This window comes from Teleopsis dalmanni, chromosome 2, assembly GCF_002237135.1.
Source record: "Teleopsis dalmanni isolate 2A chromosome 2, ASM223713v2, whole genome shotgun sequence".
Lineage (NCBI taxonomy): Eukaryota > Metazoa > Arthropoda > Insecta > Diptera > Diopsidae > Teleopsis > Teleopsis dalmanni.
Window position 1 is genome coordinate 184,350,339 of NC_051847.1, and position 14,271 is coordinate 184,364,609.

At 38.1% G+C, this 14,271-nt stretch overlaps 1 protein-coding gene across 1 annotated transcript in view; it reads right to left on the reverse strand.

The window, feature by feature from the left end:
* LOC119676349 (nucleoprotein TPR-like) overlaps nucleotides 1–8,132 on the reverse strand; it is a 10,955-nt gene extending 2,823 nt beyond the window's left edge. Inside the window, exon 1 of the mRNA XM_038087589.1 lies at nucleotides 8,051–8,132. Coding sequence (XP_037943517.1) covers nucleotides 8,051–8,132 — 82 coding nt within the window. The remainder of the gene's footprint in view (nucleotides 1–8,050) is intronic.
* Between the last annotated feature and the right edge of the window lie 6,139 nt (nucleotides 8,133–14,271).

Sequence of the window (14,271 nt, forward strand, 5' to 3'; positions counted from 1 at the left end):
AATATATATGGATATGTCACTGGGCATAGTCCATACGTGTCTTTCTTTTTTTAGATCGTAATAATTATTATTACGATTGATAATTATATATATTACTTATTGTCATTCATACCTGACAGACTGTAATAAAATAAATGGATTTCAAAAAAAAAAAAATATATATCTTTTGAAGCACCGCCATTGTACTTCATGAGTATTTTTGAGCTGTGTGCACCATGGATCCAACAAGAACAAGTCTTTCCCACAACTAAATGATCGTGCAATATTTTATATATGCTGCCGGAACTAATGCCTAAGGTTCCTCAATCTTATACGTCGTATAACGATCTTGTATTATCAGTTTTTGCATAGCATCTATGTTTTCTGGCGCAACAACTAATTTTGGACGACCTTCACGATTTTCGAATTTTCGTCACTGAGCACACCGCGGCCACGAGTAAAATCATTGTACCAGCGTTGCACAGTGACAAGGGATGATGCTTCATCGCCAAATATGAAAGCAAGTTGATGGATATACTTTTGTCTTGATAATCCACTTCGGAAGTCGTATCAAATCATCGCACGAAAATTTTAGACAAAAGTTTAAGGTAAGTTATGTTTAATAATGTCAAACTTTCGTATGGAAACGTCATATGACACCTAACAATCAGTGTTGGCAAGGCTCGACATATAAATACTGACCCTCGTACATTGTTATTTCGTTTGGTTAAGATGAAGAAAAAAAGATTTCAGCAAAAAAAAGGAAAAAAAGTATTTCGCCTGAGAGTGGTAGAACTGTGCGTCATAGCATTTCAGCTGCAGAAGCCGATATATCCTCTTGGAAAGCTACAAGAAGTTCAAACAAAACTGAGAGTAGTAGTTAAAGCCAGTGACGAGGACTGCTTTTAAGTATTTGATAGAATTGTTCAATTTGTCAGGATATCTATCATGCTAGGTGATATAATTCTTGTTACGCATATAAGGGTCATATGTGCCTGAAAAAGCAGTTACTTAATTTGTGTCCCATGATCAGTCGTTATAGTTTTAGGTTCACCAACAATGCAATATGCAGAGTTCGCTGCCAGTGTTTCGACGGTGATGTTGCTTTTTGCCATTTTCGGTCAGAGGGGAAGAGTTTCTTTCTCAATTATGTTGGACATAATGTCGACGGGCCAAACGGGAAGAGTTTCTTTCTCAATTATGCTGGACATAATGTCGACAGAGACGTCATAATATAGTAGGATGTTGGATTTAATGACTGTTAGGCCACTCAAGAGTTATTGCGATTGTTCATTTGGTTCCTGATGTTCTGTTATGATTGTAAGGCTGATGACTGTTGGTATATCCATGGAGTCTACTCTTGACAGTGCATTGCAATTAAATTATTACTGGCTGGTGGATGACAGGTGTAGTGAATTTTGATATAAAACTGAGCTGTCACAATTGATGTGGAGATGCTTTACCTGTTTTCTGGTTGAATCCGAAGACTAGTGGCTTATGATCAATAAGCACAATATAGTGACACCCCGCACGTATATATTTAAAATATTTCATGGCTAGATAGATTTAAGTGTACATTATGTTTTTAGTATTAATACAGAATCAATCAATTTCCTTGCCTATATGAACGGAATCAACCACTATTGCCGATTTAGCTAAAGCTACTATAAAGTTTCAGGTAAAGTTGTGTCGTAAACACAGAGATAATCGCTTGTTTTCCCATGTATTAATCATAGTGCCGCTTTTCACATACAATATGAGTTCATCAGGATCCCTTTTTTATTTCACATTGCCGTTACTCTTATTATGGATAATGCTGAACTTGTGTCGGCTAAGAATTGAATGTTGAAGCTGCGATCATATGTATGCAACATAATATTTGTCACGTAGCCTAGAGATACGTTTACTGGTTGTTGCACAAATTTACTACACCACTTTAGTTTTACTGGGCACTCACATTATCCAGATTGTGGGTGGTTCACCTACAGGTAGCTGTATCAAATTTGACTTGAGAATAACAAGCTCCCAGTAGTGAAAATTGCTGTAGTAACCGATTTTTTACGCGATTCTGCCTTTATCGCAATACCTGTTGGTACTACGGTTGCGACTCCTCAAACAGGACTCAGATTTGCTGTAAAGTGACTTCTACACATTTCCCTATTGCACTTTCCTGTTTGAGATAGTTGCTTGTGGAAACGGAGTATAGTTGCACCCTACTCATATCACTACGACCGGATTTTAATTTCTGGTTGTTCTATTGTATTTTTGGCAGAGTTCTATTGTAATTCAGTTTGTTTCGGAAATGCATAAATATTTCAATTAAAATGTGTCTAGAGGATATTAACTGCTCATGGTAATGTAAATGTATTGACAATTTGAGGCAAACAATTTAAAACTTAATAATATTATCATAGCACACGTTCTACCTTTATATAAAATTAAAGTTTTCATTTTCATTTAATCTATGAATTGCTTGATGAATTGGAAAATTAATAGGTAAGAATAGGTAAGATATCTACAATATTGTCTGCCACTTCCTAATTTTTGTTATAGCCAAAGCGTCAATAGAGTCAGTTCTGACAAGCTTGCGGCAGCGATGTTATGGAGGTGGAGTTAGTTACTTTCTTATTCAATGGTTTAGGCAATCATATTTCCGACTTCGCTTTGTTAGAAATAGAAATAAACAGGGTACCAGCTCCTAGCGGAGCAAAGCACTGCGATCTATTGTGTTGCAACAGACCCTAACTGAACAGCAGACATTCCGCTTTCCGAATGAAAGCCAGAATGTTAGTCGTTGAGGACCTCCTAATGTCAGAAGTGGAGACTAGTACTCGATCCAGTGACCTTCTCCTAGCTCAGATCAAGGCTGGGCAGTCACAGAGAATGTGATTAGAAGTCTCATCTGATTCTAAGCAGAGTCGAAAATCAATCTCTTTGGACAGACCTATTTTGTTCAGGTGATAACGCAGTCCATGGTGATTCGTTAAATATTTCAACAGCAACCTTATCTGAGTTCTGCTGAAGAAGGATACCTTAGCATAACTGTAGGGATTAACCAGCTCTTTAGCGGGACGGTTACCTAGAATGTCGCGCCAGTAGTGACTTCTCTCGGCTGAAAAATATTCATTAATTTGAGACCTAGTAGTCGACCAACTTAATCCACAATATGGCTCTGGCCCAGGGATTTGTGTGCCAGATCCTCACCTCGCAAGACTGTCCGCTGACTCATTACCACTACCAAAATAGCATTACTTTATTTTTGCTTGCCAGCCGCTGTAGCGTATCATAACAGTCTAACAGAGTCATAATAGAATTCTGGGTCTTAGCCCCAGATTCTACTATATGAGTTCCTGCATGTCCACATGACCCTAGTTAAGACACTTATCTAGGGTTACCCCAAATATTTGACTTCATCGGAGCATTCAACAGCCGTATTTTTTATAGATAGGGACCCAATATTCAGTTTATACCTTCTAGAAAATGGTGCAATTACCGCCTTTTTTGGTTAATACTTAGACCTTTTTTTATAAACCAGTTCGAGATTTTGTATGAGGCCGCCTGCATTACGTCAGTAACTGTGTTATCATATTTACAAGAAGCAATGATTGCCAGGTCATTTGCATAGACTATGGCATTGTAGCCAAATTGCTCCAGTTTAACTAGTACATCATCGACTACTAGCGTTCATAGCAATGGTGAGAGAACCCCACCTTGAGAGCGACCCCGTACAGCAGTAATGCTGATGGTTAGTTAGTTAGTTAAGGTGAAGGGAGGACAAGTCCTCTTCAATTAGCTAAAAAACCGTTTTGAATCTACAAAGACCTCGTTATAGTGGGTAGTAGATAGAAGGTTAAACTAGAACCAGCCAGAGGCATTAACAAAGGCAAAAATCTGGCTAATGCTGATGCTGGAGATATCGTCAAGTGAATTGAAGAAGAGGGCTTCTAGAAACTTAAACCAGACCTGGACAAAAACACATTAGGTGTTCTGGTGTCATATCTTCAAAAGCTGGTAGACACGCACTGCAAGAGGTACCACAGGGAAGGCCGAGTCTAGCTCCATGTCTTCCTATGGACCAGTGTCCCGTAAACACAGCTATTAGCCTGGACACCTCGGATTTGTTTCTACGAATTAAGTCAGAGGTTCTATATTTGGAATAGATGGGCCAAGTAGCCCTTGACCTGGCTGCTGAGGCAGTAAGGGTCCACTTCCTATTTGCCTATCGCAAAAAATGGTCATAAATCAGCCTACGTCCGTAGCTGACAGGGGCAGGGATCGAAATTGGAGTATCCGTCGAAGAAGCGCCTAGTTTACAATATTAGAATGCCCGGAAACCCAGACTAGAGTAACCTTGGACTTCTCACTTAGTTTACTAATAAATTCTTTACATTCTTCTACTAATCTCGATGACAAACAGACTGCTGATAAAGCTTGTAACGACCTTTTTTCGTTCGTTATGTTTGCTGAGGTATGCAAAGCGGTTGTCCAGGTTCGTTATAATAAAATTTATATCTTCGGGACTAGTTTCTTTAGGAACCAAAATAAAAGCGTAGATTTTATATATTTTATTAATACTTTATTTAATTATTCAAAAAAACAAAACAATTATAATGGGTATAATTTTAGATAAACAAAATATTATATATATATATTATAAGAATTATATTATTAAATTATAATGGTTATAATTCAGATAAACAAAATATTATTTTCCAAGGATCGGAGAAATTTATGATTTCCGCGCGTGACTATTCCGTAGGGGTGGACTTATGTCACCTCAGTATATGAATTATACATAAGATCAGTTGCTGTCAAAGATGACGATGTTTCGGCGACTGGCTCTGGCTTGTTTGTTATGAAGACTCCTGCCTTTGCACTAAGGGATGTAATAATTTGGCTGAATGAGCCAGGTTAGAAAGAAAAAAAAATCAATAAGAACAAGTGATCGAATAGACCAGTAGTATATCCTAATTTGATCGAATTGACCACATTAGGCTGATTAAGCCTGTGAACTAAGATTATCCTGATTTGATCGAATTGACCAGATTAGGCTGATTAAGCCTGTGAACTAAGATTTTCCTGATTTGATCGAATTGACCAGATTAGGCTGATTAAGCCTGTGAACTAAGATTATCCTGATTTGATCGAATTGACCAGATTAGGCTGATTAAGCCTGTGAACTAAGATTTTCCTGATTTGATCGAATTGACCAGATTAGGCTGATTAAGCCTGTGAACTTGTTTAACGGTTGCTCTCCAAGACCCAAGTTGTTCGCTTTGTGAAATTCGCGTTCTTATATACTGATTTGACCGGAGCTTTTTGGTGTAGCGTACCGGTAAACTTCGTTGTTCGTGTTGACTTTTTTTGTGCTTTTCGTGTCTTTCTTGTGTATTTTGTGTATTGTTGTGGTCTTCGTGTTATTTGCATTTTTGCGCACTTTTCTTCGCCTTCCTTTGTTTTCGCCGCGATTACGTTTTGACTACTTCGTGTTTATATATTTTTTTTAAAAACAAAATATATAAAAATACTATAAAAATATATTTATAATTAAAATAAATATAATATGTGTCAAAATATAAGTGAGTGCTTTAATACATGTGGTAAATAGAATTTTAATGCTACTGCATAAAATTAGTGCTGGTGTAATTGGGACTTGTAGTTTGTTTCCTCCGTCGGTGGTTTGTTTATGTTTATAAAAAAAAATATAATTTAGTAACGCAGTGATTTTGTTTTTTTATTTCTTTTGTGTAAAATAAAAATAACATAAACCAAAAATCAGAAGTATTGCTTGTGATATGTTTTTTTGTTTATCGTAAAAAAACGTAACCAGCGAGTGTTGTTGGTTGATTCTATATATTTGTTTATTTTTTCCTATTATCAAAGGTTTATTAAATAATAGTGCAAAAGATCTATGTTTATTAAATAAATGTGTTGTTTATTGTTTAGTAAATGTTCAATGTATGTTTTAAATTAAAATATAAAAAAAATTCCAAATTCATTTATAAAATTCACTTTTTGTTTATTGCTTCTTCTTTAGGTTTGTGCGGTTTACGGATCAATGCCCGCGGTTCATCTGGCTAGTGGATCACAGGTAATGTCTGTACACTTAAGTGACCAAATATATATTAATATATTTCTTATTTTTCAGGTATTTACGATGTTATATTTTGGTGGGTGAGTGCTGGTGTTGGTTTTATGCTGACGGTCTGACGTCAGATTTGTATTTAAGTACAAGGTGAGATGAAAAAACTGCAACCAACTTCAGACTGCTGTCATTTCTAAACCGCTCGTCCCACAGCTGTCAGATTTATTCTAGTGACAGCTCATTATATTGTTTACAAGCGCACAAAAGCATTTTGGTGGGAATTTTTCAGAAAAAAAGTTATTTGTGATGGAATTCAAGCGTGATAGTGTGATTGCTTTGCATTTGGCTGGAAAACCACAAGTGGCTATCGTTAGAGCCCTCCAGCATTTAAAAGTGAATAAATCTTTTGTGTCTCGTATCATCGAAAAATGAGCTTGGACTAAAGCCATTCAAGTTCCAAAAAGTGCAAGATCTTACTGATGCGCAAAAAAAAGTTAGACTCGAAAAAGCTAAAGAGTTGTTTCGCTTGGCCGAAAGTGGTGAACTGCCGAATTTGGTTTTCTCCGATGAGAAACCATTCGTTATCCAGCAGTTTGTAAACAAACAAAATGATCGTGTTTACTTGCCAGAGAGGTCAGCTGAAAATTTGCAACTTCGGTTGGCCATCACAACTCAAAAGCCGGCCATGGTGATGGTGTGGGCCGCCATAACAGCCGATGGTCGCTCGCCGCTCGTATTCATCGACCGTGGTGTCAAATTAAATGCGCAAATCTATCGCGAAAATATTTTGGAGGGAGTTCTGAAGCCCTGGGCACGCAAACATTTCGGCCGCAGACCTTGGACATTCCAACAGGACTCAGCACCATCGCACTCAGCACGCGCCATCCAAGAATGGTTAAGAAATGAGGTTCCTCGCTTCATTTCCACCGCACAATGGCCACCAAAATCTCCGGATGCCAATCCGTTGGACTATTGTGCCTGGGGTATTTTGGAAAGCAAGGTTGGAACTAAAAAATACCAAAGTGTCGATCATCTCAAGCAAGCGCTTCGCCGAGAATGGGACAAAATACCGCAGAGCCACTTTCGGGCCAAAGGTGGCCAATTCGAACAAATCTAAACCGATTCTCAAATTTGATGTTATTTCCGACATTTTTTGCTTTCATTCAATAAAATTTAAAAAAAATGAAAAAATTATGGCGTTTTACTTTGTTGCAGTTTTTTCATCTCACCTTGTATATGTATGGTTGAAATTGTTGTATGGAATTTCAGCCTTTACAAGCTTTAATAGCTGCCTGACTGTCAGTTAAAATGTAGACCTCTTTTCCGTGAAGGCCCATATTTAAAGCAAGAACACTTGCCCTAAGGATGGCAAAAACTTCAGCCTGAAATATTGAGGTGGAATCTGAAAGACGGTATGATTTACTGATCATTAAGCCCGTAGAAAAGATTTCGGCTCCAACGCCCTCATCCATTATAGACCCGTCGTTATAGATCATTGTAAACAATTCCGCCTCCCAATCCCTTCTTGAAGGCGTTTTGGTGGCGAAGTTATTGTCGAATTGTAACCGAGGACATAGGTAGTCTGAATTTCTGTCATCATATGTTAGGTTAGGTATGACATTGAGCGCACTGGTGAGGCATGATTTTAGAGCCCCCGTAGCTCCCACACAAGCAGATCTTTGCATTCTGAGAATCATTTTGGGCTGCAATTCCCAGTTCTTACCACTTTGCGAATTCTTTCGTCGGTGTTGACTTTCTAGTTATGTTTTGTGTCCAGAATTACTCCTAGATACTTAAATTTGAGCGAAAGAGTTAATATTTGGTTATTTAATCTTGGCAATGGAAAATTTGGAGTTTTATATTTGTTAGTAAACAGAAACAGTTTTGTATTAGATGGATTAACGCCTACATCACAGTTTGAGGCCCATTTACTAAGGTTCTGAAAAGCACCCTCCATGACGTTACTCAGCACCGAAGGGAACATACCTGTTACCAAAAGGACAACATCATCTGCATACGTCACTGCTTTGACTCGACCATGGTTACGTCTTAGAAGCAGTGAGTTCATTGTTAAAATCCATAATAAGGGAGATAACATTCCCCCTTATGGAGTACCCCTCCTGACGCATTTCTTAATGCTTAGATCATCTTAGCATTGATGATTCTGAACCCAAGCATTAACGATCCATTGAGAGCTACAGACCAGGATGCTCATTTCGCTGAGAGCCTTCTGAGTGGCTTCCACGCTGACATTATTAAAAGCACCTTCTATATCCTAGAAGGCAGCTAAGGTAAATTGTTTATATCCAAATGCCTATTCCTTGGACTTCGCTTTGAGGTATGCATGTTCAGCACTCGATAGTTTAGCGAAACTATGTAATGATCTGATGTAAGCGTCGATCAGTCTTTCCATAGTTTTAAGTAAAAATGAAGTAAGGTTGATGAGTCTATAATCTTTGACCGTACCGTGATCTGTTCTACCTGCCTTTCGAATAAAAAGTATTCTAACTTGTCTCCAAGCACTGGGAACATAGTTAAGTGAAAGGCAGCTGCAGAAAATCGTGGACAGCCAATTTACAGCTACATCTCCCAGAGATTGTAACATAATTGGTAAGACCCCGTCGGGACCCGGACTTTTGTATGGAGAGAAGAAATCGATAGCCCATTTGACCCTTCTGGAAGATACCACTGCCTGTATAATCTCACCAGAGTTGGCTGAACGATACGGTGATACCTTTAGGAGATCACCTGAGAAACCTGGAAAATGGGTATCTACTAATAGTGAGAGGGATTCCATTAGGGATTTAACTGGATATCCATCTACTTTGTTAATGAGGAAGGGACAAGAGTGGCCATTGGCTAGCAGTTTGGCTAGTCTAGCCGATTCTTTAATACTTTCAGTTTGCTGGCAATGAGAATTCCATGACAACTTCTTGGACTCTCGAAGCGTTTCTTTATAAGATCATTCTTATATGGAGTCCATACCTTGATACGATAGCTTTCGTTAAAAGCATTCCGTGCATTCCAGCGGAGCAAAGAGAGCATCTCGTTCCACCATGGTGGCCTATATTTCTTCTCATACGAGCGAAGACACGATGCTTCAAAGGAAGAAATAATGTTATTTGTAAAAATGTTGACTATATACTCTAATTCCCTAATCGAGTTAATTGGAGCGAGGGTTATGTTGATTTTGCTATCGAGCAATGACCTGAAAGTATCCCAGTTTGCCTTCCTGGGATTACGTTGAGATTGCTTAGCTACTATGGGAATATTCATCACAAACATGATGTATCTATGATCAGAGAAGGAGTTCCTGGCTGAAACTCTTCAGTCATTGATCGCTAATGAGTCGAGCAAAGGGTAATATCTAAAACCTCTTCCTAGCCTACATGATCATCCGTACTCGGAAAAATGAATGTAGGAGTGTTACCGTTACTACATAGATATTTTTAGATTACATCTTAATATAAAATCAAAAAGAGAATCACCTCTATCGTTGATTTCCGAGCTTCCCCACAGGGAGTACCGGGCATTGGCGTCATAACCCATCAGCAAAGCTGATAAAAAAAAAAGATTATACCTAGTTTCAGCTGCTGCAGAATAAGATTCGGAGGACCAAGGTTTTTGGGCAACCAAAAACGCGCTCGAGGCCTCGATGGAATTTCCGCCGCAGGGACAAGTTTCAGTATTCAACAGTCCCAGTTCTCACTAATCTTGGTGAGCGCCTTGCTGCGAAAACTCTGTGAACGCTCGTCGTCGCATCTGATCACTCGGTGACCACGGACGATATCTGCGCCATCGAAAGATGGAACTGACCCCGGATTGGTCATGCCATAACTAATTCGGACAGTTTGGTCTCAATCAGCGCCCACCTCTCCATCAGCATCTTGCCGTTAAAGTTGTGTTCGCAGATCAAGGCCACACTGAGATGGTCTCTCGGCACTTTACTGAAGGGACGAGCAGCTTCTGTCGGTCTTGACATTAGCTTCGCATCCTCCGTTCCATCTTTTCACCGCCACGCCGGGATCTTCTTGAGGTCTGTTATGTTTGCCACCATCTCCGACTTTCTTGTCGATGATAGCAGACTTGCGTAGACCCTCATCATAAAGGTATTCCTCCACAATGGCGCGGTATTTAACAGCGTCGACTTCGTCTCGCTCATGGACCTTGCCTTCTTTTTTATTGCTCTCAATTTTCCTGAGCATAAAAAGCGCCCGCTGATATCGATTTTTTCGTGTCATGCTGGTCGTTTTTTTGCGTGATTTAACCTTACCCTTACTGCTTAGACTGGCACTTTTGAGCGTTGACGCGCGGTTGCCATTCGGTCTACTTTGACTGGTAGACGGAATGCTGTCGTTAGTTTTGGATGTAGTTCGGATTGAATTAGACGCCGGTGTACTGTGACTGGTACAACCGGTATTGGAATCGGCAACGAACTCGTCGTCCGATTTCAGCAATTCGTCCTACGTAAGTTTGGTGGGTTAATACTCTCCAGCCATTAGTTCCGAGAGAGTATCGGAAGAATTCATATCATGTTCATAATCGTCCACCCGAGAATAGTTGGATGGTAATACTATCTAACTTGAAAGATATGTTCCTATCTCGTAACATCGTATCTATCCATATTATTGTGCATGAATCAATATCTTTTTAGGTCAGTGCTCCGGAATAGGATTCATAAGATATGTTGTCAAAAGTACCTTGTACATCCAGGTGCCTTTGATTTTGCTGACCAAATGATACAGTGTGACCTCCGCTGTAATTGGGTGGAGTGGAGAGGCACAGTTTTTTCCAGTTTATTCCGTATGTGCAGATCAATCAGCCTTTCAACAGTCTTGAATAAGAGAGACGTAAGTCTAATAGGCTTGTAAGACTTTGGCTGGTCCTTGAGTTTATAACCAAGTTTGGGAATAAAGATCACGTTCACTCCTCTCCAGGAGTGAGAGGTATAATCCATATTAAAAAAAGCCCAAAAGAATTTGTTTAATGGGTCTAGAATGAAATCTGTGCAATTCTGTAACAACGCATAAAAGATACCATCGCCTCCAGGTGCATTAAATGGTTAAAATGAGCTCAGTTCACTTTGTTCCTTGTTGAAGATAACATCAGATAGTGTATATTCCTAAAATGTGGGAGCAGTAATTTCTCAGTTTAACGCGTTGGCTTCGCTTTGTTAAACACTGCTAAATATTTAAATGAAATGAAAGACGCTGTTGCCAAACGTCAAACAACTTCAATCTATATGCGGGGCAAATTGTAAGCTGGATGTCAAACAAAAAACGAAGTTCATTGAAGGTGCCATCTGGTTGTTTAGATAGCAATACAACGCAGAATACAAACCGCTGTTTAAATTGTTCTAAGTTTGGTCAACGCTGTCCGACTTGTCCGTACGATGAATGATCCACTCATGTTTGTTATAACTGTTGAAAGAGTGGCCATGATTGGAAATCGTGTCCGCATCCGAAGTAATATAGAAACTTAAAAGTGTTTAAGTAATGTAGCTTTAACCATGAATTCCGTAGAAGATACTGATGTTGTTGATGACGTCACATATGTACGTGAAGCCATGAATTGCAGAAGTGTTGCTTTCAATGATGTTAAATGCAGGCGCAGCATAACCCTTTTGTCTCTTTTCGATACCAGTACCGCGATTAGTTTAATATACAAGACTTCCGTCACAGTAGCTGTTCAAGAGGAGACAGATGAAATGCAATGTTATGGCCTATAAAAATATTAAATTATACATAATGGAAATATAAATAGTAAAATAATTTTTAAAAATAAATATAAAAAAGTTTTTTTTGATAATAGTGCTAGATAATACTTTAACTGTCTCACTTTTACTGGATAGAGACTTTTTGCAAAAATTTCAAGTTATTTTAAAAATGCTAAAAATAGAAGGTATCCGATAAATAAAGAACACAGAGTAAGCAATGAGTTATGTTTTTCCAAAGATCAAACAAATATTTTTGAGGTTGGCTTGTTTACTTACTCGATGGACAAAAGTAATTTTGTTTTGTGTAATGCGATTGACGACAGGTTCGAATTTGTGTGTGACACACGGGCAGTATTAGGATAGAAAATAAAATTAATTTTATCCTTTTGAAAATGAATTTCGAAGTTTAATGGCGATCAATATTGATATAAGTTTAAAAGGTATAGATATAAATCCAATTAATATTTTAAAAAAGGTTTAAATGGTGTAGATATAAATTAGAGATTTGAAAAATTTAAGTTTCACGGAATAGGAGAGATTGTATAAAATTATTTTATCTCAAATCAGAAAGGTATTCAGGAAAATTATGAAATAAATATATGACTGAGTTTTCATGTACCTTTCCACTTTGCATCAAGAAAACTTACCTTTGAAGAGCGTGAAGCTTTATATAAGTTAATTAATGATTTATTATATTAGAGAGATAAATAAAATAACCGAGTGATTCATCATATGCGTCTGCCACTGTTATAATAGAAAAAAAAAACCGGGAATTTAAAAAATTTCTTTTCGATAACAGCAAACACTGGTGGTGTCAATGTAAGCAGGTCAACCAAGAAATTAAACATATTTGTTAAATAATAGGAAAGATGCTGGATTAGATATCATTGTAAATATTTGCAAGACAAATGTTCCCAATTATGATCCCACAGATATATACTAATTTAGTTAATTTATGTTAATTTAGTACGATTTAGTTAATTTATGTATCATCATTGAAAAGTAGATCACACATTGTGTCTTCTTAATGGCCCACATTCCAATTTTAAAACTTCAATTATTAAAACTAAAAAATTGTTTGAAGTAGTTGTTGGTCCACTTTTATAATTCTTTATAATTGATAAAAAGGGTGAAGTGAAAAAATAAAAGCTTATAAATTAGTTTTAATTTTTGTTTTTATTATAATTTAGTATTCTATTTACATTGTGACCGAAAAGTTTTCGGAAATTCTCATTTAAAATTCGCGCGCTGTATATTTTTCGATATTTTAAGTTTATGTAGTTTGGCAGCACTGTCATTAATTACTATGCCAAAAATGAGCGCGATCTGTCAGACAGTTCGTTTACGGCAGCTGTTTAAACCAGTTCACCTCAGTAGTGCGTTGCGAAAAAAACAATGGAAAAAAATATTGATCAAAGAGTTTGCATCAAATTTTGTGTTTCGAACGAATTTTCGTGTGCAGAATCGTTGCGAATGCTACAAAAGGCTTATGGGGAATCAGTTTTATCGAAAACTCAAGTTTATGAGTGGTACAAAGCCTTTCAGGACTGTCGTACGACCGTCGAAGACATGCCGCGTTCTGGACGACCTTCGACCTCTACCACCGACGAAAACATTGAAAAGGCAAAGGAAATCGTGTTCAAAAATCCTCATGTGAGTGTTAGAGAGATAGCACGAGAGCTAGGCATCGGTCGTGAGATGGCTCGTTTGATTTTGGTGGACAATTTGTGTATGCGACGTGTCAACGCTCGGCTTTTTCCGATTCACCTCAATTTGTTCCAAAAACACCATCGTGGACAGGTCTCGTTAGACATGCTTGATCGTGCCAATTCCGATCCAACTTTCATGGAACGCATCATAACGGGTGACGAGACATGGGTCTACGAGTACGACATGCAAACAAGCCAACAATCATCGGAATGGAGAGGAAAAGACGAGCCGAAACCGAAAAAACCACGCCAAAGTCGCTCGAAAATCAAGGCAATGCTGATTGTTTTCTTCGATATTCGTGGTGTGGTGCATCATGAATTCGTCCCTGAAGGACAAACAGTCAATAAAGCCTATTATTTGACTGTTTTAAGACGTTTGCGTGAAAATATCCGCCGTAAACGGCCTCAATTGTGGAAGGATAATTCATGGATTTTTCATGACGATAATGCTCCCTCGCACCGAGCCAACATTATCAACGATTTTAAGGCCAAACATTCAATAAATACCATCGAACAGCCCCCGTATTCACCTGATCTTGCACCGTGTGACTTTTTCCTGTTTCCCAAACTCAAATTACCACTCAGAGGAACGCGTTTTGAATCCATAGAAGACGTAAAACAGAATTCGCAGAGGAAACTCAAAGCCATACCGGAAAGCGCCTATAAAAAATGTTTTGATGATTGGAAGAAACGTTGGCATTTGTGTATCGCTTCTAATGGAGCATATTTTGAAGGAGATAAAATAAATATTGATGAAGATAAAGAATTTTGCGTTTTATTTA